This window comes from Herpailurus yagouaroundi, unplaced genomic scaffold (assembly GCF_014898765.1).
Source record: "Herpailurus yagouaroundi ecotype Mexico unplaced genomic scaffold, PumYag 387, whole genome shotgun sequence".
In the NCBI taxonomy this organism is placed as follows: Eukaryota; Metazoa; Chordata; class Mammalia; order Carnivora; family Felidae; genus Herpailurus; species Herpailurus yagouaroundi.
This window is the reverse complement of record NW_024412604.1, coordinates 113498-138443: the sequence shown is the minus strand read 5'-3', so window position 1 is coordinate 138443 and position 24946 is coordinate 113498. Positions and strand designations below refer to the sequence as shown.

Below are 24946 nucleotides of genomic sequence, written 5' to 3'. Positions count from 1 at the left end.
ACCCATTCCTATCAGAGATATTCCTTGGGTACCCAATGGAGTACCTGGCATGGGGCCAGGCAAGTCTGGTCAGTGTGGGGCTGAGTCCAGGCTCATGGTGAACCCAGGGCCTGGGAGTGAGGGGAGGGTTGTAATGCTGGGGATGCTAACTTACCTGGTCTCCCCAGGTGCAGGCTGTGAGGCTGATCGCCGAAGGCAAAGCCCCCAGACTCCCCCAGCCTGAGGAAGGAGCCACCTACGAGGGCATTCAGAAGAAGGAAACAGCCAAGGTGAGTGCAGAGCCCTGCCCACCCCAAAGGCTGCCCATGCATGTGCTGGGGTGCAGAGGGTGTCCCAGGGAAGCTGGGGTTTAGGCTGACTAGCCAAGCTATAATTGTTTAAGGCCTGAAGAGAGAGCAGCCCACGCAGGAGAAGTGTGAGCAAAGTTCCTGTGACACCTGGACAGGCAGGCAACAGGGTGTGTTCTGGGTTGTTCTCTGTTCCCCTTTAGGAAGAATGGACAGGCAGGGTCTCCAGGGAGAAGAGCTGAGGTGGGGCAGTGTGTAAAACATCAGCCACAGTGCTGGAAGTCTCTAAGATGAGATCCGAGAAGTAATTCAGTTTCTCAGAGCTACTGCAGCTTTGGGCATGGGGAAGCTTATGGGCTGTACCTCTGATCAGGGCTTATGGGGTGCATAGGGGTCTATGTGAGCCCTACAAGTGAGGAGAAGCTGTTGGGGGGCCTATGGGATGAGCCTGCACTCTGCTGGGGAGTCTGTGTCAGGCCTTGGCCACCTTAACTGAGTGTTATCTTCCCCAATCATCCTCCTAAAGTTTACACAACCAGTGAAAGGCTGGGGTCAGAGAGCACCCAGAGCTGGGGTACCAGAGATCGGCCTGTTCCAGCTCAGGGACTCAGACCAGTGCCCAACAGGAAGCCAGATGTCCCAGCTCATTCCCCAGGGCTCCACTCAGTCAGGGTTCATCAGGGTGCAGGACAGGTTGGGGAGGGTGGGAAGTGGGAGGTTGGAGAGTGGTGGGGAAGGGAAGGAGAGAACAGGTGTGTTGTCTGGATGGCCAAGGAGTGGGGAAGAGACTGGCTGAGCACACACGTCCTGCCCAACAGATCAACTGGGAGCAGTCAGCAGAGGCGATTCATAACTGGATCCGAGGGAACGACAAGGTGCCAGGCGCCTGGACAGAGGCCTGTGGGCAGGTGTGTTTGTACTTGGCTAGGATTGGGTTGGATACACTCGTGTGCCCTGCTATCAAATATGTCTGAACTGGCTGTCAAAGAGTCACTGCCTAGACCCCCAAACCCACCCAAGTGCCCCCAGTCACCTCAGTCCCTCTCCTAGGACCATTAGATCTGTCCACCATCTGGTGGCTAAAAGATAAAGTTCCAGCACAGCTCAAGGCCTCTGGATCCCTGCAACAGCTCTGGGTTCAAGCTATGTTGGTTGTAAAATATTTTGACTCCCACCCATGGGCTTGCAGAGATCCCAAGTCCAGCTGTGACTTTGACTTGGTCCCAGTGGGGCAGAGTACCATGCTCAGGCTAGGGCTTGGGCATTGGGCAGTCCATATACTGCAGATGGTGAGCCCTGGCACTCACAAGCTCTCAAGAGGTATGGGGATTTGGCAGGACCGTCATTGGGAACAATCTGCTCCCCACAGAGGGCAGTCTTGTTCTCCACAAAGCCTCAGACTGTCCAAACCCCTGACTGCTAACCAACTCCCCAGACTCCATCCATGAGTCTCTCTGCTCCCCCCATCACCACAAGATCCTATGCAATGTGACCAGTGCTTAGTGGCATCCCCAGGGTACTCTGTGATGCCTTGGGCAGATTTTCTCCTAGTGTCTCTCCACCTGAGGTCTGAGGCCAGCGGCCAATACATAGGATCCTAGGGGCACATAGAACTTGAGGGCTCCCTGAGGACTCTGAGGCTCTTCCAGGTCTTGTTTGTGCTACTGGAGGCAGAGTCCTAGGACTTGTGTTGTGGCTTCCCTAGCTGCCTCTCTCCTCCCCCTAGCCATGCCCAGCTCCCTTTCATCCCCTTAGCCCTGTTCGACCTTGCCTGGAATGCCAGCAGTGGGGGCCTCTTTCATCTACCATCTTTTGGTTTTCCTATCCTCAACAGAAGCTGACTTTCTTCAACTCAACGCTAAACACTGCAGGCCTGGTGCCCGAGGGAGAAGCCTTGCCTATCCCAGGAGCCCATCAGCCGGGGATAGTCACCAAAGCGGGACTCATCCTTTTCGGGAATGATGACAGAATGGTAATGGTTCTGCTATGGGTCACATGTCTGTACTTTAGGCTCCAGGCGACGCACACATGTCCAGGTGCTCAGCCCTGGCAGTTAGACCCCAGGCTACTCTGGAGAAATCATGGGAAAGTGAGACTGTAGGCTCCAGGAAAACCCCTGGAAAACCCCTTGCTTGCACCCAACCCACTTCCCTGTTCAGGGAAGGCTGGCCCCTTGCTTTTTGTGACCAGGCCCCCCAGCCAGAGTTGGGTGCCCTGTGAGGGTATCAGAATCAGGGAGAGGCTCTGTGCTGGGAGCCCTGAATTTGCAGCCTCCTTTCAGTCCAGCAGAGTGTCCAGGTGCCACTGGGTGTGGTGACTGAATCTCTGTGCCTCAGTTTCCTTCTTTCTGAACAGGGACATCATCGTGAGAACCCCTGGAACCATGCCAGGCACACAACATGCCCTGACTCATGTTAGCAGACTCCACGACTCTGAGTAACAGCTACTATTTATGCAGTGCCTTCTGTGTGCCTTGGCACTATTTTAAAACAATTTAGATCTATTAAATTTGATTTTCCCAACAACTATATGAGATATGTATTAATATTATACCCATTTGACAGCAGAGAAAACTGAAGCAAAGAGGTTTAAATAACCCTCCCAACATCACCAAGTTAATTTGTGGCAGAGTGGGGATTCAAGCCTTAAAATTCTGGCTCTGATCCCCAGGTTAATACTCCCTCTGTACAGTGGTTGGGCAGGTCTGGACTTTAAGATACTGGGGGCAGGGAAAGAGTACAAGCAGGGGTCTCCAGACACTGTGGAGATTTCAACAAATCTCATGGATATGGAATCATTGGCTGCATCAGTGTGTATAGACCAGATAGAACAGCTTTGCTGGGGATGGATGCGAGCTCACTCTGGGTGCCTATCTTGCTGTGTCTTGACATTGGAGGGCCTGAGGATGCCTTTAATGTCTGCAATGTATAGTGAGTGGGTGTTTTAGGTATTCATGATGGATACATGCAGTTGAAAGATGCTATCTGTCTTGGGTCAAGTTCCTTTGAAGCAGTGTCTGAGACAGGAGTTCTTGTGCATGTGACTTATTGAGGGAGTACTCTTGGAAAATCTCATACAATGTAGGGCTAAACTGGGGTAGAGGACAGTGCTAAGCAAAGATATAAGGGTTCTGGAGTCTGCCATCTTCTGTCTGATCCCAGGCACTGCAGTGTGAATTGCATCTGCTGATTATGCCCCTGCATACTCACATCGCTAAGTCCTCAGTTTCTGCTGCCCCTGGAGAAGGAGGGTGGCAATGAGGCATCAGCCCTGGGCCTCTCTATGCATGGCTGCACTTATCCGCCAAAAGCCATGGAGGAGGAAGGTACATGTAGACTGCTAACGACCTACACCGCAGCAGCTGGAGGATGGGAACACGGGCTAGGAGGAGCTCTGGATAGGGGGCAACAACTGTGCCCTCTGTGATGTCCACAGGGACAGCAAAGCAAAGGAAGTAGCCTTGGCGGAACCCTTGGTTGAAGTATCTTTCAGGAACTTTTAGCTGGGTCTAGCTGGGCTTTAGCTCACAGAAAGCTCCAGAATATCTTCAAAAGTCAAGAGGGTGGAGGCCAAGCAGGGAATCTGGCTTCAGTTATGTCAGGGCATATAGAGAGTGTACCATTCTTATAATTTTTTTTAATTTTTAATATTTATTTATTTATTTATTTATTTATTTATTTATTATATATAATTTATTGTCAAATTGGTTTCCATACAACACCCAGTGCTCATCCCAACTAAAAATTTTTTTTAACGTTTATTTATTTTTGAGAGAGAGAGACAGACAGACAGAGTGTGAGTGGGGGAGGGCAGAGAGAGAAGGAGACACAGAATCTGAAGCAGGCTCCAGGCTCTGAGCTGTCAGCACAGAGCCCGACACAGTGCTCCAGCTCACAAACCATGAGATCATGACCTGAACTGAAGTCGGACGCGTAACATACTGAGCCACCCAGGCGCCCCTACCATTCTTGTAAACCACTCTTGTCAAACACAGACATCCGTGTCTGCTCCTTTTCCCACCTCTGCCCCCTAGGGGGCATCTGATGATCTTCACCAGAGCTTTCCATGGGGTTTCTAGGAGCTGGGCTACTGGGTGATAACTTTTCTTTTTTTTTTTTTTTTTTTTTAATTTTTTTTTTCAACGTTTATTTATTTTTGGGAAAGAGAGAGACAGAGCATGAACAGGGAAGGGGCAGAGAGAGAGGGAGACACAGAATCGGAAACAGGCTCCAGGCTCTGAGCCATCAGCCCAGAGCCTGACGCGGGGCTCGAACTCACAGACCGCGAGATCGTGACCTGGCTGAAATCGGACGCTTAACCGACTGCGCCACCCAGGCACCCCTCTTTTTTTTTTTTAATGTTTGTTTATTTTTGAGAGAGAGAGAGTGCGCGCACAAGTAGGGAAGGGGCAGAGAGAGAGAGGGGGAGACACAGAATCTGAAGCAGGCTCCAGGCTCCAAGCTGTCAGCTCAGAGTCCAATGTGGGGCCCAAACTCACAAATCATAAGATCATGACCTGAGCTGGAGTTGGATGCTTAACTGACTGAGCCACCCAGGCGCCCCTAGTTGTTTTCTTGATTCATATTCCGAGTAGTGCTTGAATTACTTTTGTCTAATAAGTAGGCATTTTTATGGAAATAATAAAATCATTACACTTAAAAAGAAGTGAGAAGGGGGGTGGGTGACGGAGAAGTGAGCTCTACAGTTTCCTCTGTGTTCCTGGAAGAACAGTGTCTCCACTGTGAACGTCCCTCCTCATTAATCTTGTACCTTTCTTGTGGTGAGGGTTGGAGACGAAGTGTGTGGGGAGCCCAGCACAGTGCTCCGTGTGGAATTGCTCTCTTCCCTGCCATGCAGACAACCACAGGTACTGTGAAGCCTTCTTTTTTCAGCTTCTGGTGAAGAACATCCAGCTGGAGGATGGCAGGATGATCCCAGCCTCACGCTTCTTCAGCGGAGCAGACAGCAGTGTCCTTGAGCTGACAGAGGCAGAACTGGTCATGGCAGAGACTGTGCAGGTAAAAGCCCCCTTCAGGGATTCTGTCTGGTTTTGCAGGTTGTGCACTGCATCTGTGTTTTTTGACTCACACTCCCTGGAGTTGGATGTGCACACCCTCTGTAGATGTATGTGCTGACCCTGGGCACCGTGTTGGTTATATCATGTCTTGGGACTTTCTGATGCCCCCTTGCTCTTTTCCTCTGTCACTGGGACACTGGGATTTGGCCAACTGGGTCTGACTCTTCTAGGGACTCACTGTCAAGAGTGGACAGATGAAGAAGCCCCTGGAATAGGTGGAAAAGGTTGGTGCCAAATCCATGGCCCTTTGATGAGAATGTGTGCAGTGTAACCTTCCAGAAAAGCTCCCTGAGAGGGAGCCTCTTGCACTGTGACCAGCCCGGTGTCATAGTCAGGCACTCCAGTACAGCAGTCATGGATGATGCAGGAGAGCACTTCACTCTCTGAGACTCAGTCCCTTCCACTGCAAGCCCAGTCAGTGGTCACCTCCCAGACTTGTTCCTGGTCCTTCCTGCTCCCTCTGCCCACTTCCTTCTCCCTGGAAGGCATAGTATGGATGGTATTTAACCTTTATGAATGAAGGCTGTGGATGAATTTTCAAGCATTCACTTGTTCAACCATGTAATCAATGACTTAAGAAATACATATGAGCTCCTATCAAATGCTGAGTGCTAAGCCAGCACTTGTCATGAAGTGTCCGTTTCCATGGGGAAAACAGCCAATGAACAGCCAAACAAATGAACAGATAATTTCAGGCCAAGAGTGAAATAGCAGGTTGATGGGAACAAGGTCCTTGGAGGCTGGGGGACAACTTTAGAAGGAATAACCAGGGCAGGCTTCCTTGGGCAAGAGAAGGGGAGGGTTTGACCTGAGACCTGAGTGGAGAGAATTCTGGGGGAAGGAGGGCTGGATGAGAGGACATGGGCCAGTCAGCAGCCACAGTGGTGACTGTGGGTGTTGATGACAAGTGCTAAAGACAGTACCCAGCAGGGAAAGGACACGAGAAGCTTACTCTGCTCCAGAGGGCACCAAGCACTTCCTCAGTAGAAAGCTGAACTTTCTGAATGTCTGTAAAGAGAGACAGAGAGAGAGAGAGAGAGAGAGAGAGAGAGAGAGAGAGAGAGAAGCCTGTTCATTCAAAAATATTTTGGAGGAGCTGCTCTGGCCCCAGCCCTGTACTTGCCCTGGAGTTACAGGGCCAGCTGGACAAACTAGCCTTCTGGGGCTTAAAGCTGAGTGGCCCTTGGGGTGAGGTAAGGTTGTGTGTGTAGAGCTAGGCCTGAGTCAAAAGCTGTTGTGACTGTGTCCTTCATCTGTGCACTTGAATAAACTGCATATCCATGGGTGTTGTGAGTGGTAGAGGAGAGAACACACATGGAAACAGGCAGTTTAACAGCACCTATAAGGACCTCAGTAAACATGAGCAGGGAGCCTAAGGGTCATCAAAAGAAGCACGTGCTTGCAGAGTGTGTACACTGTGCAGCAGTGTTCCAATCACTTCAGGAACAGTAGTGTGTTTAATTACTGTAACAACTATGAAGTAGGTGTTTCTATTACTTTCAGCTCCCAGCAGAGGAGCCTGAGGCCCAAGGTGGGGTCACAAGAGATGAGCGCAGGCCTAGGCATGGAGCCCAGCTGGTGGGCCTGAATTCCTGGCTTCCACCACTATCATGCTATGCCACATGGCCTCTTGGTCATCCTTGGCATCATTATTATTACACCTGTTGGTCCTAGCTGGACTGGCTCTTTCAGAATGCATGGTCTGGAGGTGACTGGGGTGGAGCAGAAATGGCTGGGGAGGAGAGGCCAGTGTGGGCCTCTGGTGTTGGTGGAGAGAGCCTAGCAACGGAACAAAATTTGCATTGTTGTGGTCTTTCTGTACATCAGGTACTCTGCCTGCCTCGTGTGAGGAATCCCCCACAGCCATTATCAGATCCTTTCACAGATGAGGAAACAGAGGCACTGAGAGACTCTCTGCATCTCCATGGCTTGTCAGGAGCCAAGCTAGGGTGTGAACAGGCCGTGTGGGTTTAGGGTCCACTGCCTTTCAGAGGTTCCACACACATCTGATGAGGGCTGGTGCATCCCATAGGCATCATGCTGGTGTCCACATACCAGCAGGTGACCTGTGGCCCCAGGCCACCTGAGTCTGAAGAGCAGGCAGAGCAGTCAGTGAAGGGTTCAGGGAAGAGGGGCCATGGCAGTTGGTCCTGGAAGATGCTTAGGATTTAAATATGAGCTGGAGGTCCAGAGAAGGACCTCACTGGTAGGCAAGGGCCCAGGCAGAGGTGTGGAGGACAGGCAGTAGTCAAGTGGGGACAGGGAATGGCTTAGCATGGCTGCTGATGGTCACAATGAGGATGGGAAGAGCAAAACCATGACACCTTTCAAAGAACAAAAGAAGGAACCAGGGAGAGGTTGGGCCAGGTCCTAATTGGGCCTGACCACTTCCATCTGGCCCAGTGACCAGCCAAACACTGTCTGAAGCTCAGGCAGAGTGTGAGGCATCTTGATGCTCCTGTCCTCATAGGCCTGACTGGGAGCTCACCCACAGAACAATTGTCCCATCCTGATCCACTGGACAGCCTTCTTAGAATTCTGGATGGTGTTGCTCATTCACACTGGCCTTTCCACACTCACCCACAAGGCTGGCTGGTGGGCACTGCTGACTTTTGCAGGCCGTGGGACAGATGGGCACAGAACCACCTAGCCTGTCTGTGAGAAAAAGACCCAGGCCTCCTGAACCCCATGAAAGTACCTTGTTTTCACCCTCAGAACTCCCACCCACTTTTCTTTCCTTTCTACACTGCAACACACCCAAACACCAGGATCACTCTGGGAACCTCACCCGGATGAGAGCACCAAGGTGAGGCTGGGTGTGAAGGGGGCTGGGGAGCAGCTGGTGCACAGCCAAGCCCTGAGCTCTGTATGTATACTCTTCCTGCTGCACTGAAATGGTGTAGGGATCCCAAAGGAGCTGAGGACAGCTGAGCTCCCTGGGCTCCTACTTCCCCAAGGACACAGTCACTCCAGGAGCCTGGGAGCAGCAGCACCATGGAGTGGACAGAGCCCAGTCTGGCAGCAGGTGGGACAAGCCCACAGCAGGGGCTGCTCTCACCCAGAAGACACATGCCCCTGGTTCCCCAGGGAGCCCTATTCTCACCATGCCTGTTTTTCAGAGTGCCTGGAAACGGATTCTCCCCAGTGTCCTTGAGGTGGAAGACTCCACTGATTTCTTCAAGTCAGGGGCTGCATCAGTGGATGTAGTGAGGTAAGGCTGGGATTGGAGAGGTCTGGCTCTGGGTGTCAATGGCCGTGTCACAAGCAATGCCAAGACTCAGTAGCAGGAAAAAACCATCATTTCTTATGCTTTGGATCATTCAGGTCAGGGATTCATAAAAGACCTGCATGTGCAGGCCTCAGGGGATCATCTTGAATGGCAGTGGGTGAGTGGGCTGGTAGTAGCAGCTGGAAGAGACAGGCAGGGATATCTTCCTCCAAGCTAGTCTCTCTCTGTCATGCCTGGTGCATGGGCCTGGAGGGCTGGTGGCTGCTGAGGTGTTACTGCCAACCAGGTACCTATGTGTTGAGGCCCCAAAGTGGCTGCTTTGGGATTTGGACTTGTAAGTGGTGGCTTGTGGCTCTGAGAGTGCTGATGCCAGGAAACAAGGTAGATGTGGACCCAGCCTGGGGGACACATGACATCAATGCCACTGACCTGATTGTTTTCAGCAGTCACAGGCCTGACCAGATTTGAGGGCAAGGGCTGGGCACTGAGACCCAGGCCTCAGTGGGAGGAGGATCAAAGACTGTGTGACTCTGTTTTAAAACTGCTACAAGCCCCAACTCCCTCCAGTGAAAGCCAAGGTGTGTAGGGAAAGAAAATGGGCAGCTAGAGATCACCACAGAGTAGGTTACCCATTCTTCAACCTCATATGTATCGTCCTGCTTTCCATTTAACAGCAGTAAGTTCTAATTTGTATAAAGGGACGAATGTGGATATGGTAGAACATCTTTGTTTGCAAGCAACAGTAACTTAGTTCAGTCTGGTTTAAACAAAAAAGAACAACCAAGTCAAACGTTCCATGGTAGCTTTCTTTAGGCAGGGCTGGTTACTCCAAACACTCAAATTACATCGTTAACATTGTCATTGTCTGTTGCTTCATTTCGGGGGAGGATTTCTCCTCATAGTGACACATTGCCTGCACAGTAGTTCTGTTCTAATTTCTTGTGTTATCAGCATTCCCAGTGAAAAGGTGGTTGTTCTCATGGCAGTCTCCACACAAGTCCTAGACTTGAATTTGATAGGTGCTGGTGGAGTCATGTGCCCCAATAAGAACCAATCGCTGGCCAGGAGCAGGCATGCTCTGATTGGCCAAAGCTGGGTCATGTGCCTACCTCCAGCATCAAGGGTTGAAAGGACTACATTCAACCCACATCTCTGGAAAGGGAGGAGAAAGTTGTTTCCTTGGAAAGTGTCAGTGCTATTGGTAGAAGCAGGAGAAGTGGGTGCTGTGAAGGCAGAAGCGGAGATGTATACCACATGTGGGGAGAGGATTCTTGTACTTGAAGGTGCAAAGGAAACTCTGTGGAGCTCACTCAAGTAGAGAAAAATTCACATGGGAAATTAAGCAAAGCTGTGATATTGATAAGGTGTGCAGGAGAATGTCAGAGAAACACTCAACAGCCCTCTGCATTTTGGTTCCCTTGGTAGGGCTGTAGAGTGAGCAGTGCTGATCAGAGGAGGCACTGATAAGGAAAGGGATCCAGGATGAAAAAGGATGTGTGAACTCTAGTCCCCCTGAACACAAGGGAAGACTTACATGTTTCCAAGACCTTTGGAAAAAAACAGGGAGGAGACTAACCTCTGCACTCTGGGGTGAGCCAAGAATGCAGCTGCTGTCTGACCCAATTGAAAAGTCCACCCAAGGCTGAATTGAGTAATGCCCAGTCATCCTGACAACAGGCCTCTCCTTTATTTTAAAATTGTTTTTAAAAAACATCATGTAAATAGTATTTGAGAAGGAGTTGCATGCCATCCACCTAGGGAAGGTTTTGGGGAGGGTTTGATTCAGAAGAGCAACTATGAGATAATGAGAATTAGGGGTACATATTTTACCTGTTAATTTTTGCAGTGTATCAAAGCTTCCCAAAACATAGTGGCTTAAAACACCACTACTTTTTAGGGTCGTGGTTCTGTGGGTCAACAGTTTGGGCTGGGCTCAGTTGATTTGGGCCAGACTGATGTCGGCTGGACTCATGTATTTTCAGTCAGTTACCAGGTCAGCTGGAGGGGTGGCTGGTCCAGGATGGCCAGTGCCATCAGAGGTCCAGTGCAGGTTTGTTCATATGGTCATGGTAGGGGCCTAGGAAGCAGAAGGTTCAAGTGAGCACATCATATCCACTACATGTATCAGCCAAATCAAGTCATGGAGTTGACCCTATTAAGGAAATGGACACCATCTCCCAATGGCAGGTGCTGCAGTCACATCTCAAGGCTGGGACTACAGAAGGGGGGTGGGGAGTCTTGTGGACAGTTTTTCAACCTACCACACATATAAAAGCTGAATTGAGCCTCTGTGCTTGGAAACCTTGGGCACTACAGGTGTCTTATACCTCACTCTGAATTGTGTGGGTGGTGAGTATGAATTATAAAATCAATGGTTTTTATTATGCTCAGAAGAAGAATCAGACATCTGAGAAAATGATGTCCTGAGGACAACCCAGGGCTGTCTAGAGCTTCTGAGCTGAGGTTGATGGAGGATGAAGATAAAGCTGACTTTTTGTTTTGAGAATACTTCAGACCATATATCCTTTTGTTTTTATTATGATAAAAAACATATGAATTCTACATTCTTAACAAATTTAAAAAAATTTTTAAATGCTTATTTATATTTGAAAGAGATTGAGATAGAGACAGAGCTTGGGCAGGGGAGGGGAAGAGAGACAGACACAGAATCCAAATCAGGCTCCAGACTGTGAGCTGTCAGCACAGACCCGATGTGGGGCTCAAACTCACCAGCAGTGAGTTCATGACCTGAACCAAACTCGGACGCTTAACGGACTGAGCCACCTAGGCACTCCACAATTTTTTTTTTTATAAGAGCTGAGGGAGGAGACAGACTGATAATCAGCCAAAGAGTCGTTTTTTTTTTAAATATGAAATTTATTGTCACATTGGTTTCCATACAACACCCAGTGCTCATCCCAAAAGGTGCCCTCCTCAGTGCTCATCACCACTTTCACCTCCTTTCCACCCCCCAAAACCCTCAGTTTATTCTAAGTTCTTAAGAGTCTCTGATGGTTTGCCTCCTTCCCTCTCTATAACTTTTTCCCCTTCCCCTCCCCCATGGTCTTCTGTTAAGTTTCTCAGGATCCACATAGGAGTGAAAACATACGGTATCTTTCTCTGTATGACTTACTTCACTTAGCATAACACTCTCCAGTTCCATCCACGTTGCTACAAAAGGCCATATTTCATTCTTTCTCGTTGCCAAGTAGTATTCCATTGTGTATATATGAACCACATTTTCTTTATCCATTCGTCAGTTGGTGGACATTTAGGCTCTTTCCATAATTTGACTATTGTTGAAAGTGCTGCTGTAAACATTGGGGTACAAGTGCCCCTATGCATCAGTGCTACTGCATCCCTTGGGTAAATTCCTAGCAGTGCTATTGCTGGGTCATAGGGTAGATCTATTTTTAATTTTTTGAGGAACTTCCACACTGCTTTCCAGAGTGGCTGCATCAGTTTGCAATCTCACCAACAGTGCAAGAGGGTTCCCGTTTCTCCACATCCTCTCCAGCATCTATAGTCTCCTGATTTGTTCATTTTAGCCACTCTGATTGGGGGGACGTGGTATCTCAGTGTGGTTTTGATTTGTATTTCCCTGATGAGGAGTGACTTTGAGCATCTTTTCATGTGCCTGTTGGCCATCTGGATGTCTTCTTTAGAGAAGTGTCTATTCATGTCCTCTGCCCATTTCTTCACTGGATTATTTGTTTTTCGGGTGTGGAGTTTGGTGAGCTATTTATAGATTTTGGATATTAGCTCTTTGTCCGATATGTCATTTGCAAATATCTTTTCCCATTTCTTGGTTGGCTTTTAGTCTTGTTGATTGTTTCCTTTGCAGTGCAGAAGCGTTTTATCTTCATGAGGTCCCAATAGTTCACTTTTGCTTTTAATTCCCTTGCCTTTGGAGATGTGTCGAGTAAGAAATTGCTGCAGCTGAGGTCAGAGAGGTTTTTTCCTGCTTTCTCCTCTAGGGTTTTGATGGTTTCCTGTCTCACATTCAGCTCCTTCACCCATTTTGAGTTTATTTTTGTGAATGGTGTGAGACAGTATCTAGTTTCAACCTTCTGCATGTGGCTGTCCAGTTCTCCCAGTAACACTTGTTAAAGAGACTGTATTTTTTTCCCTTGGATATTCTTTCCTGCTTTGTCAAAGATTAGTTGGCCATACTTTTGTGGGTCCAATTCTGGAGTCTGTCTTCTGTTCCATTGGTCTATGTGTCTGTTTTTGTGCCAATACCATGCTGTCTTGATGATTACAGCTTTGTAGTAGAGGCTAAAGTCTGGGATTGTGATGCTTCCCACTTTGGTCCTCTTCTTCAATATTACTTTGGCTCTTCGGGGCCTTTTGTGGTTCTATACAATTTTTAGGATGGCTTGTTCTAGGTTTGAGAAGAATGCTGGTGCAATTTTGATTGGGATTGCATTGAATGTGTAGATTGCTTTGGGTAGCATTGACATTTTAACAATGTATTCTTCCAATCCATGAGCGCAGAATGTTTTTCCATTTCTTTGTATCTTCTTCAATTTCCTTCATAAGCTTTCTATAGTTTTCAGCATACAGATCTTTTCCATCTTTGGTTAGGTTTATTCCTAGGTAGTTTGTGATTCTTGGTGCAATTGTGAATGGGATAAGTTTCTTTTATTCTCTTTCTGTTGCTTCATTGTTAGTGTATAAGAATGCAACTGATTTCTGTACATTAATTTTGTGTCCTGAGATTTTGCTGAATTCACGTATCAGTTCTAGCAGACTTTTGGTGGAGCCTATTGGGTTTTCCATGTATAATATCATGTCATCTGCAAAAAGTGAAAGCTTGAGTTCATCCATGCCAATTTTGATGCCTTTGATTTCCTTTTGTTCTCTGATTGCTGATGCTAGAACTTCCAACTCTATGTTAAACAACAGCGGTGAGAGTGGACATCCCTGTCATGTTCCTGATCTCAGGGGGAAAGCTCTCAGTTTTTCCCCATTGAGGATGATATTAGCTGTGGGCTTTTCATAAATGGCTTTTATGATGTTTAAGTATGTTCCTTTCATTCTGACTTTCTCAAGCATTTTTATTGAGAAAGTATGCTGAATTTTGTCAAATGCTTTTTTTTGCATCGATTGACAGGATCATATAGTTGTTATCTTTTCTTTTATTAATGTGATGTATCACATTGATTGATTTGCAAAGATTGAACCAGCCCTGCATCCCAGGAATGAATCCCACTTGATCATGGTGAATAATTCTTTTTTTACACTGTTGAATTCGATTTGCTAGTATTTTGTTGAGAATTTTTGCATCCATATTCATCAGGGATATTGACCTGTAGTTCTCTTTTTTTGGTGGGTCTTTGTCTGGTTTGGGAATCAAAGTAATGTTGGCTTCATAGAATGAGTCTGGAAGTTTTCTTTCCCTTTCTATTTTTGGGAACAGCTTGAGAAGGATAGGTATTATTTCTGCTTTAAATGTCTGGCAGAATCCCCCAGAGAAGCCATCTGGTCTTAGACTCTTATTTATTGGGAGATTTGTGATAACTGATTCAATTTCTTTGCTAGTTATGGGTCTGTTCAAATATTCTGTTTCTTCCTGTTTGAGTTTTGGAAGTGTGTGGGTGCTAAGGAATTTGTCCATTTCTTCCAGGTTGTCCAGTTTGTTGGCATATAATTTTTCATAGTATTCCCTGATAATTGCTTGTATTTCTGAGGGATTGGTTGTAATAATTCCATTTTCCTTCATGACTTTATCTATTTGGGTCTTCTCCCTTTTCTTTTTGAGAGGCCTGACTAGAGGTTTATCAATTTTGTTTATTTTTTCAAAAGCCCGACTCTTGGTTTCATTGATCTGCTCTACAGTTTTTTTAGATTCTCTGTTGTTTATTTCTGTTCTGATCTTTATTATTTCTCTTATTCTGCTGGTTTTGGGGTGTCTATGCTATTCTGCTTCTAGTTCCTTTAGGTATGCTGTTAGATTTTGTATTTGGGATTTTTCTTGTTTGTTGAGATAGGCCTGGATTGCAATGTATTTTCCTCTCCAGACTGCTTTCGCTGCATCCCAAAGCGTTTGGATTGTTGTCTTTTCATTTTCATTTGTTTCCACATAGTTTTTAATTTCTTCTCTAAATTCCTGGTTGACCTTTCTTTCTTTCTTTCTTTCTTTCTTTCTTTCTTTTTTGAACTCTCGAGGGTTTTTATTAAGAAACCTTGCTGAATTTTGTCAAGGGCCTTTTCTGCATCGATTGACAGGATCATATGGTTCTTATCTTTTCTTTTATTAACGTGATGTGTCACATTGATTGATTTGCGAATGTTGAACCAGCCCTGCAGCCCAGGAATGAATCCCACTTGGTCATGGTGAATAATTCTTTTTATATGCCATTGAATTCGATTTGCTAGTATCTTATTGAGAATTTTTGCATCCATATTCATGAAGGATATTGGCCTGTAGTTCCCTTTTTTTTACTGGGTCTCTGTCTGGTTTAGGAATCAAAGTAATACTGGCTTCATAGAATGAGTCTGGAAGTTTTCTTTCCCTTTCTATTTTTTGGAATAGCTTGAGAAGGATAGGTATTATCTCTGCTTTCAACGTCTGGTAGAACTCCCCTGGGAAGCCATCTGGTCCTGGACTCTTATTTGTTGGGAGATTTTTGATGACTGATTCAATTTCTTTGCTGGTTATGGGTCTGTTCAAGCTTTCTATTTCCTCCTGATTTAGTCTTGGAAGCGTGTCGGTGTTTAGGAATTTGTCCATTTCTTCCAGGTTGTCCAGTTTGTTGGCATATAATTTTTCATAGTATTCCCTGATAATTGCTTGTATCTCTGAGGGATTGGTTGTCATAATTCCATTTTCATTCATGATTTCATCTATTTGGGTCATCTCCCTTTTCTTTCTGAGAAGCCTGGCTAGAGATTTATCAATTTTGTTTATGTTTTCAAAAAACCAACTCTTGGTTTCGTTGATCTGCTCTACAGTTTTTTTAGATCCTATATTGTTTATTTCTGCTCTGATCTTTATTATTTCTCTTCTTCTGCTGGGTTTAGGCTATCTTTGCTGTTCTGCTTCTATTTCCTTTAGGTGTGCTGTTAGATTTTGTATTTGGGATTTTTCTTGTTTCTTGAGATAGGCCTGGATTGCAATGTATTTTCCTCTCAGGACTGCCTTCGCTGCATCCCAAAGCGGTTGGATTGTTGTCTTTTCATTTTTGTTTGTTTCCATTTTTTTTTAATTTCTTCTCTAATTGCCTGGTTGACCCACTCATTCGTTAGTAGGGCGTTCTTTAACCTCCATGTTTTTGGAGGTTTTCCAGACTTTTTCCTGTGGTTGATTTCAAGCTGCATAGCATTGTGGTCTGAAAGTATGCATGGTATGATTTCAATTCTTGTAAACTTATGAAGGGCTGTTTGGTGACCCAGTATGTGATCTATCTTGGAGAATGTTCCATGTGCACTTGAGAAGAAAGTATATTCTGTTGCTTTGGGATGCAGAGTTCTAAATATATCTGTCAAGTCCATCTGATCCAATGTCTCATTCAGGGCCCTTGTTTCTTTATTGACCGTGTGTCTAGATGATCTATCCATTTCTGTAAGTGGAGTGTTAAAGTCCCCTGAAATTACCACATTCTTATCAATAAGGTTGCTTATGTTTATGAGTAATTGTTTTATATATTTGGGGGCTCCAGTATTCGGCGCATAGACATTTATAATTGTTAGCTCTTCCTGATGGATAGACCCTGTGATTATTATATTATGCCCTTCTTCATCTCTTGTTACAGCCTTTAATTTAAAGTCTAGTTTGTCTGATATAAGTATGGTACTCCAGCTTTCTTTTGACTTCCAGTGGAATGATAAATAGTTCTCCATCCCCTCACTCTCAATCTGAAGGTGTCCTCAGGTCTAAAATGAGTCTCTTGTAGACAGCAAATAGATGGGTCTTGTTTTTTTATCCATTCTGATACCCTATGTCTTTTGGTTGGCGCATTTAGTCCATTTACATTCAGTGTTATTATAGAAAGATATGGGTTAGAGTCATTGTGATGTCTGTAGGTTTCATGCTTGTAGCGATGTCTCTGGTACTTTGTCTCACAGGGTCCCCCTTAGGATCTCTTGTAGGGCTGGTTTAGTGGTGACGAACTCCTTCAGTTTTTGTTTGTTTGGGAAGACCTTTATATCTCCTTCTATTCTAAATGACAGACTTGCTGGATAAAGGATTCTTGGCTGCATATTTTTCCTGTTCATCACATTGAAGATCTCCTGCCATTCCTTTCTGGCCTGGTAAGTTTCAGTAGAGAGATCGGTCAGGAGTCTTATAGGTCTCCCTTTATATGTTAGAGCACGTTTATCTCTAGCTGCTTTCAGAATTTTCTCTTTATCCTTGTATTTTGCCAGTTTCACTATGATATGTTGTGCAGATCAATTCAAGTTACGTCTGAACGAGTTCTCTGTGCCTCTTGGATTTCAATGCCTGTTTCCTTCCCCACATCAGGGAAGTTCTCAGCTATTATTTCTTCAAGTACACCTTCAGCACCTTCCTTTGTCTCTTCCTCCTCTGGAATACCAATTATGAGTATATTATTTCTCTTTAGTGCATCACTTAGTTCTCTAATTTTCCCCTCATACTCCTGGATTTTTTTTCTCTCTCTTTTTCTTAGCTTCTTCTTTTTCCATAATTTTATCTTCTAGTTCATGTATTCTCTCCTCTGCCTCTTAAATCGAGCTGTGGTTGTCTCCATTTTATTTTGCAGCTCATTGATAGCATTTTTTAGCTCCTCCTGGCTGTTCCTTAGTCCCTTGATCTCTGTAGCAATAGATTCTCTGCTGTCCTTTATACTGTTTTCAAGCCCAGCGATTAATTTTATGACTATTATTCTAAATTCACTTTCTGTTATATTGTTTAAATCGTTTTTTATCAGTTCGTTAGCTGTTGTTATTTCCTGGGCGATTTTGAGGGGAATTCTTCCGTTTTGTCATTTTGGATAGTCCCTGGAATGGTGAGGACCTTCAGGGCACTTCCCCTGTGCTGTCCTGAATAACTTGCGTTGGTGGGCGGGGCCGCAGTCAGACCTCATGTCTGCTCCCAGCCCACTGCTGGGGCCATAGTCAGACTGGTGTGTGCCTTCTCTTCCCCTCTCTTAGAGGCAGGATTCACTGTGGGGTGGCATGGCCCATCTGGGCTACTTGCACACTGCCAGACTTGTGGGGTGGGGATCTGGCCTATTAGCTGGGGTGGATCAGCATGGTGCACGGGGGCAGGAGGGGCAGGCTCAGCTCACTTCTTCTTCCATGATCTGCTTCAGGAGGGGCCCTGTGGGTGTGGGAGGGAGTCAGACCTGCCTCTGGAGGGGTGGATCCGCAGAAGCACAGCATTGGGGGCGCGGTGCAAGCAAGTTCCCTGGCAGGAACTCATTCCCTTTGGGATTTTGGCTGAGGGATGGGCGAGTGAGATGGTGCTGGTGAGCACCTTTGTTCCCCGCCAAGCTGAGCTCTGTCCTCCAGGGCTCAACAACTCTCCCTCCTGTTGTCCTCCAACCCTCCCATTCTCTGAGAAGAGCTGTTAGCTTATAACCTTCCAGATGTCAAGTCCCGCTTGCTGTCTGAACACACTCCGTCCGACCCCTCTGCTTTTGCCAGCCAGACTCGGGGGCTCTGCTTGGCCGGCGGGCCGCCCCTCTGCCCCGGTTCCCTCCTGCCAGTCCGTGTAGCGCGCACTGCCTCACCGCCCTTCCTACCCTCTTCTGTGGCTTCTCGTCTGTGCTTGGCTCTGGAGACTCCATTCTGCTAGTCTTCTGATGGTTTTCTGGGTTATTTAGGCAGGTGTAGGTGGAATCTAAGTGATCAGCAGGATGTGCGGTGAGCCCAGCGTCCTCCTACGCCACCATCTTCCCTCGATGTCTTGTGATTCTATTTCTTCTGTTTTGTTAATGTTTGCTTTATAAATTTAAGTGGCCTGATGTTGAATTCATATATATTTATAATTATTATATCTTCCTGGTGAATTGGGCCTTCTATCATTATATCATGTCCCTCCTTTTCTCTTGTGATAGTTTTTGCCTTAAAATTGATTCTGTTAATACAAGTATAGCCACCTTTGCTCTCCTTTAGTTACCATTTTCACAGACTACCTTTTTTCCATTCTTTCACTTTCAGCCTATGTGTGTCCTTGAACATGAAGTGAGTCTCTTCTAGACAGCATATTGTTGTATCTTGTTTTATCTTTTTTTAAAATCCATTCAGCCACTCTATCTTTTGATTAGGAAGTTTAATCCATTTTCACTTGAGGTAATTATTGATAGAGAAGGACTACTATTACCATTTTCATTAATTTTTTTTAATGTTTCTTTATTTTTGAGAAAGAGAGACAGAGCATGAGTGGGGGAGGGACAGAGAGAAAGAGGGAGACACAGAATCTGAAGCAGCTCCAGGCTCTGAGCTGTCAGCACATAGCCCAATGTGGGGCTTGAACCCACAAGCTGTGAGATCATGATCTGAGCTGAAGTCGGACACTTAACTGACTGAGCCACCCAGGCGCTCCTACTATTACCATTTTTAAGAATTGATTTATGTCTTGTAGCTCTTTTGTCTCTTTTGTCCTCTCTTCTTGTGTTTTATTGATTTTTTTTTTTTGTAGCGAAATGCTTTGATTTTTCTCATTTTCTTTTGTGTATCTTCCATAAGTATTTTCTTTGGTTACCATGGGGTTTATATAAAACATTCTATTTTAAGCTGATAACAACTTAAGTTTAATTTTATACAAAAATTCCACTATTTTACCTCTCCCCCTCACACTTCGTTATTGATATTATAACTTACATCTTTTTATATTGTGTCCATTAACATATAGTTTTAAAACATTATTTTGTCCTTTAATTTCTGTTCCAGAATTTAAAGTTGTTTATGTACTGTTACAGTATTACAATGTTCTGTATTTGTCCATATACTTACCTTTACCAGTGAGCTTTATATCTCCATATGCTTTCATGTTGTTCTTTAGCATCTTTTAACTTAACCTGGAAGGACTCCCTTTAGCATTTCTTGTAACGAAGGTATCTTGGTGATGCACTTCCTTAGCTTTTGTTTTTTAGGGAAATGTCTCTTCTTAATGTTTAAAGGACAGTTTTTGTGGATTTAGTATTCTTGGTTGGCAGTTTCTTTTTCTTTTAGTACTTTGAAATAAATACTCCTTGCTGTCCTGTAATGTTCTTGCTAGAAATCTACTGAGACTGTTATGGAGGTCCCCTTGTATGTAACAAATTGCTTTTTTATTTCTGCTTTCCAAATTTTCTCTTTGGATTTGACTTTTGACAATTTGATTATAATGCTTTGTATGGACTTCATTTAGTTCATCTTTTTTTTAAATTTATTTTTAGAATGTACATCCAAGTTAGTTGGCATATAGTGCAAAAGTGATTTCAGGAATAGAATCCTTAATGCCCCTTACCCATTTAGCCCATCCCTCCTCTCACAACTCCTCCAGTAACCCTCTGTTCTCCATATTTAAGAGTCTCTTATGTTTTGTCTCCCTTCCTGTTTTTATATTATTTTTGTTTCCCTTCCCTTATGTTCATCTGTTTTGTATCTTAAAGCCCCCATATGAGGGAAGTCATATGATATTTGTTTTTCTCTGACTAATTTCACTTATCATAATATCCTCTACTTCCCTCCATGTAGTTGCAAATGGTTAAGATTTCATTCTTTTTGATTGCCAAGTAATACTCCATTGTGTATATATACCACATCTTCTTTATCCATTCATCCATTGATGGACATTTGGGCTCTCTCCATACTTTGGCTCTTATTGGTAGTCCATTTAGTTCATCTTATTTGGAAATTATTTGGATTTAAATATGTCTGAATCTTTCCCTAGATTTGGGACATTTCTGTCCATTATTATTATTTTTTAAATGTTTATTTAGACAGAGGGAGACAAAGCATGAACAGGGGAGGGATAGAGAGAGAGGAAGACACAGAATCTAAAGCAGGCTCCAGGCTCTGAGCTGTCAGCACAGAGTCAGATGTGGGGCTTGAACTCGTCAACAACGAAATCATGACCTGAGCTGAATTTGGACACTCAACCAACAGAGCCACCCAGGCATCACTGGCCATTATTTTTTAAAAAAATAACCTTTCTTCCCTTTTTCTCTTTCTTCTGAAATTCTCATAATGTATATATTGGTCCATTGATGGTCTCCCATAAGCCTTTTAGTCTTTCTTCTCCCTTTTTATAATTTTTCTTTTTGCTTCACAGGCTTGATCATTTCAGATGACCTGTCTACAAGTTCACAGATTCTTTCTTCTGCTTGATCCAGTCTTTTGTTGAACGCTTCTGGTGAATTGTTCACTTTAGTCATTGCATTCTTCAGCCCCCAAATTTCTGCTTGGTTCTTTTTTTATATTTTCTATCTCCTTGCAGAATTCTCATTTTATTCATATATTATCTTCCTGAGTTTGTTGAGCATCTTTATGATGGTTATTGTGAATTCATTGTCAGGTAATTCATACATCTCTTTCTTCAGGGCCAATTTATGGAGTTTTATTTTATTCCTTTGATGGGGTGATTTCTTCATGTTTCTTGTAACTTTGGGTTTGTATTTGTGCATTTGAAAAAATAACCACCCCTCCAAGTCTTTACAGACTGACTTTGTACAGGGAAAGATCTTTACGCATAAGCCTGGCAAGAGATCCTGGAGGCCTCTCAAACATTTTCTGTGGATGTATCTTCTTTGGACTTGTATATGTAAATTTCTAATTTGAGGAACTTGCTGGGTGTTTCTTGGTTTGTTTGTTCAGGAGCTCATAATCTTTTGCTCCCTCTGGTGTCTGTCTGTTGTATCACAAGTTCTATGAAGTAGAATGATGCCCAGCTCTTTTTTTGTTCCTAACAGACTTCAGGCATCTAGAGTATTTTGGGTCCTGTCACTACCCTAAGTCAGACTAGACAGAGACCAGCCCATTGAGTAACCCCCCAAAGTTAGAATACTGGATGCATATTCCACATTCCACTCTTCTCATCCCCCTTGAGGGAGGAGAGGCTGCTGAGCTGTGTTAGCCTTTGGCTCCTGTACCATGGATCCTCTGGAGCAGCAGCACATCGCCCAGATGTTTTGTTTTCCAATGGTTGCCAGGCACCTGGAATATGCCAGGTCCCATCAGTACTCTGAGACTGGTAAGACAGAAACCAGACCCTTGAGCAGCTCTCCTGAAAGATCAGAACATTGGACATGTGGTCCATGCTTGTCTTTCCCTCCCCAGTAAGAAGCTGGGAGCTTGGAATTTCCTCCCTATCACATAGTGCTGTACCAGGGGACAGACAGTATGGCAAGAGGGTGGCACAAATTTCCTAATGGCTTCAATGCAGCTGGTTTTACACTTGTCAGAGGTATAGGAGCCTTTTAACTGGTTTTCTCTGGATTTCTCACAAAGGGGATTGGCTCATGTATTACTGAGTTAGTGTTTCTTTGGGAGGAAGAAGGATCTGGGTCTTTCTATTCTGTCATTTTCTTGATGTTACTTCAAGAGCATTAAGAACTCTGATTCTTTACCTTTGATTCTGCTTCCAACTTTTCCATCCACACACAGATCCTCTTGTTGGGGACAGAAACCCAACTAATGAGCCAGATTCTCCTAATGCTCAACTAATGACCTTATTTTCCTGAACTATCTGAGTTTGGTCTGTGATTCTGGGATGGAATACTGGGAAATATCCTAATTCAAAAATAAGAAGAAGGGACAGGATGAGGCAGAGGAGGAGGAGAAAGAGAGGAAAGAGGACAGAGAAGAGAAAGAGTAAAAGAAAGAGAATAATGAAAAGGAGACAAAGTATTTTATTCAATTTGTGGACCAAGGAGCTTGTGGGACTCTTTGCCATGCTTCTTAAATACAGCATTAAGAACAGAAGCAATAACAACAACAGAAAAGACAAGAACAACACAACAAAAAATCAGAAGCAACAAACTTAAGCTCTTCCTCATTTCTTCTTTGAGCAGTGTCTCTAGGCAGGCAGCTTAGGAGCTATCAGAGACCCAGTGTGTTAGCCAAGGTCCCACAGGACACAGATGGCACAATATAGATGGACAATTTAAGAGAGTTTAATGAGGGGTCTATATACAAGGGTTGGGACAGGGAGGATCAATAAAGAATGTCATGGCACCTTGAGACTCACAAGAGTTGAGACGCTGAGCCTACAGAGGCAAGAAGAAGGAACCTGGCAGTTTGCAGCTTTAGAGAGGGTTTCATGATAGGAGCTGTGACCATTGGAATAGAAACACAGTCCTCCCAACCTGTGGGCCAGCAGTGAGGAAGCAAGAGGATAAATACTGTAATCTCTTTCTTCTTAACCTCCAGTCTCCTACCAAAATCTTCTATTGGCCAAATAAAACCAGAGGTCCAAAGGTGAGTGACTTTACAGTATAAATGACTTTAATATAGTCCACGAAATCTAGCCTGCTAGGACACAAGATAGAGGAGAATGAAAAGGGATTCTGGAGAAGCAGAGGGAAAACACACATCTCACTGTGAGAGCTGGACTGCAACAGGCTTATGAAAAAAAAATACCTTGGCGTTCTTACATCCAAAATGCAGAATTAAGAATTAAAGATCCACCACAGAATGAATAATACTACCGAAAGCATATACAATAATAGATACCAGCATCTGCCCAAAGCTCACTTGTGTGTTCTTGGCTCTGTCCTTTACACTAGGCTATTCAACACTGCTACTTATGTGTGCTGTATAGGCAACTGATACCTCTTAGGAATGCAGTAAAGCTGGGAGGATGGGAACACACTGGCTGAAAAATCAGGGTGTAAAGACCCTTTGTGGAGCTGGACTCTTGTCCCCTTGCAACCAGATGAAATATATCAAAAACAAATGTAAGGTCCTCTTTGGAGCTCAGAAAACTCAAATACCTGCTAGAAGTGGAGGATGGAGGTTGTGGCTCAGAATTTGTGTTAATGAGAACCACAATGTGAGGTCATGTATTCATTAGTGGCATCAACAAATTGAGCACTTAGTAGGCATTGTGCTGGAGTTATGATTTTAGTAGGGGACAAAACAGATATAATTCCAAGACTGTAAGTGCTTTGGGGAAGACAAAGTAAACAGACAATTAAAATTACACTAGTCTCTCATTCAAGTACTAACCAGGCCTGACCCTGCTTATCTTCCAAGATCATATAAGATCAGATGTGATCAAGGTGGTATGCACCGCCTGGGTTCCATTTTCAGTAACAGCTCCTGTGGAAGTGCAGAGTATCTTGGGGAAGCCATCCCTCACCATCCCTTTCTCCCCAAGGCTGACCAAGGTGGCCAAGCTTTTTTTTTCAGGAAGTCCACTCTCCCATTCATGACTACAGTGTTGGAGTCCCCAGAATTCTCAGAATCTCCTCAGGCTACCAGTAGCATAATGATGTGTGACTTGGCTCTGGAAACCATTAGGAAGCAGCTGTGTGGCCAGCTTGGCAATGCCTACACTGGGCTCCAGTCCTGAGTGGCCACCACCAGCCACCAGGCTTCAGGAAGCACATGGCTCATCAGAGCCCCTTGCCTCCCTCCCTTCAGATAGGCAGGCTGCAGCAAGCAAAAGCAGTTGGGATCTTTTATATTGAAACAGCAAAACACCAAAAAGGAAGTTGAGAGAACCCCACTCTTTACTATCCAAGCCACACACAAGCCTTCCTGACATTCTGTAAGCATGTGTGCCTTGTACCAAGTGGAAAATAAACTCTAAGTAGACAGTAAATAATAATAATAATAATAATAATAAATAAAAGTAATAAAACTACATTTAACTATTATTTATGAATTGTCCCATTTACTCATCACAAAGTAGTAGAGGACTATTATTTTTCATAAACTTTTTATTTTATAATAGTTTTAGATTTCCAAAACTTTGTGAAGATAATACAGAGCATTCCCACATACTCCATATCTAGTCACCTCATTATTAACATCCTTCATTAGTATGGTACATTTGTCACAATCAGTGATCCAATATTGCTACATTATTGATCATTAAAATTCATCTACTTTATTCAGATTTCCTTATTTTTCTGTGTAATGTCTCTGTGTACTGTCCCAGTACCCCATTGGGATGCTGCATTACATTTAGTCATTAGGTCTCCTCTAGACTGTGATAATTTCTCAGACTTGCTTTGATTTCGATGATGTTAACAATTTTTAGGAATACTGGTCAGGTATTTTGTAATCTGCCCCTCAGTGGGACTCCTATGATTCAGGTGTTATTCCTTTTTAATAAATGAGTTCTCTAATTCTTGTACCACGCTCTTTCCCTTAGTTTCCGTCTTTTTTTCTGTTTCATTCTCCATAATTTTGTCTTCTATATCACTGATTCACTGTTCTGCTTCGTCCAACCTT

General features: G+C 44.5%; 1 protein-coding gene across 3 annotated transcripts in view; it reads left to right on the top strand.

Moving 5' to 3' along the window:
- The window catches only part of ALDH1L1 (aldehyde dehydrogenase 1 family member L1), a 128048-nt gene that overhangs the window by 39077 nt on the left and 64025 nt on the right, over nt 1-24946 (top strand). For all 3 annotated transcript variants that reach the window (XM_040463289.1, XM_040463288.1, XM_040463290.1), the window contains exons 5-9: nt 168-269; nt 1106-1195; nt 2122-2259; nt 5180-5305; nt 8484-8575. In XM_040463289.1, the coding sequence (XP_040319223.1) occupies nt 168-269; nt 1106-1195; nt 2122-2259; nt 5180-5305; nt 8484-8575 (548 nt within the window). The remainder of the gene's footprint in view (nt 1-167; nt 270-1105; nt 1196-2121; nt 2260-5179; nt 5306-8483; nt 8576-24946) is intronic.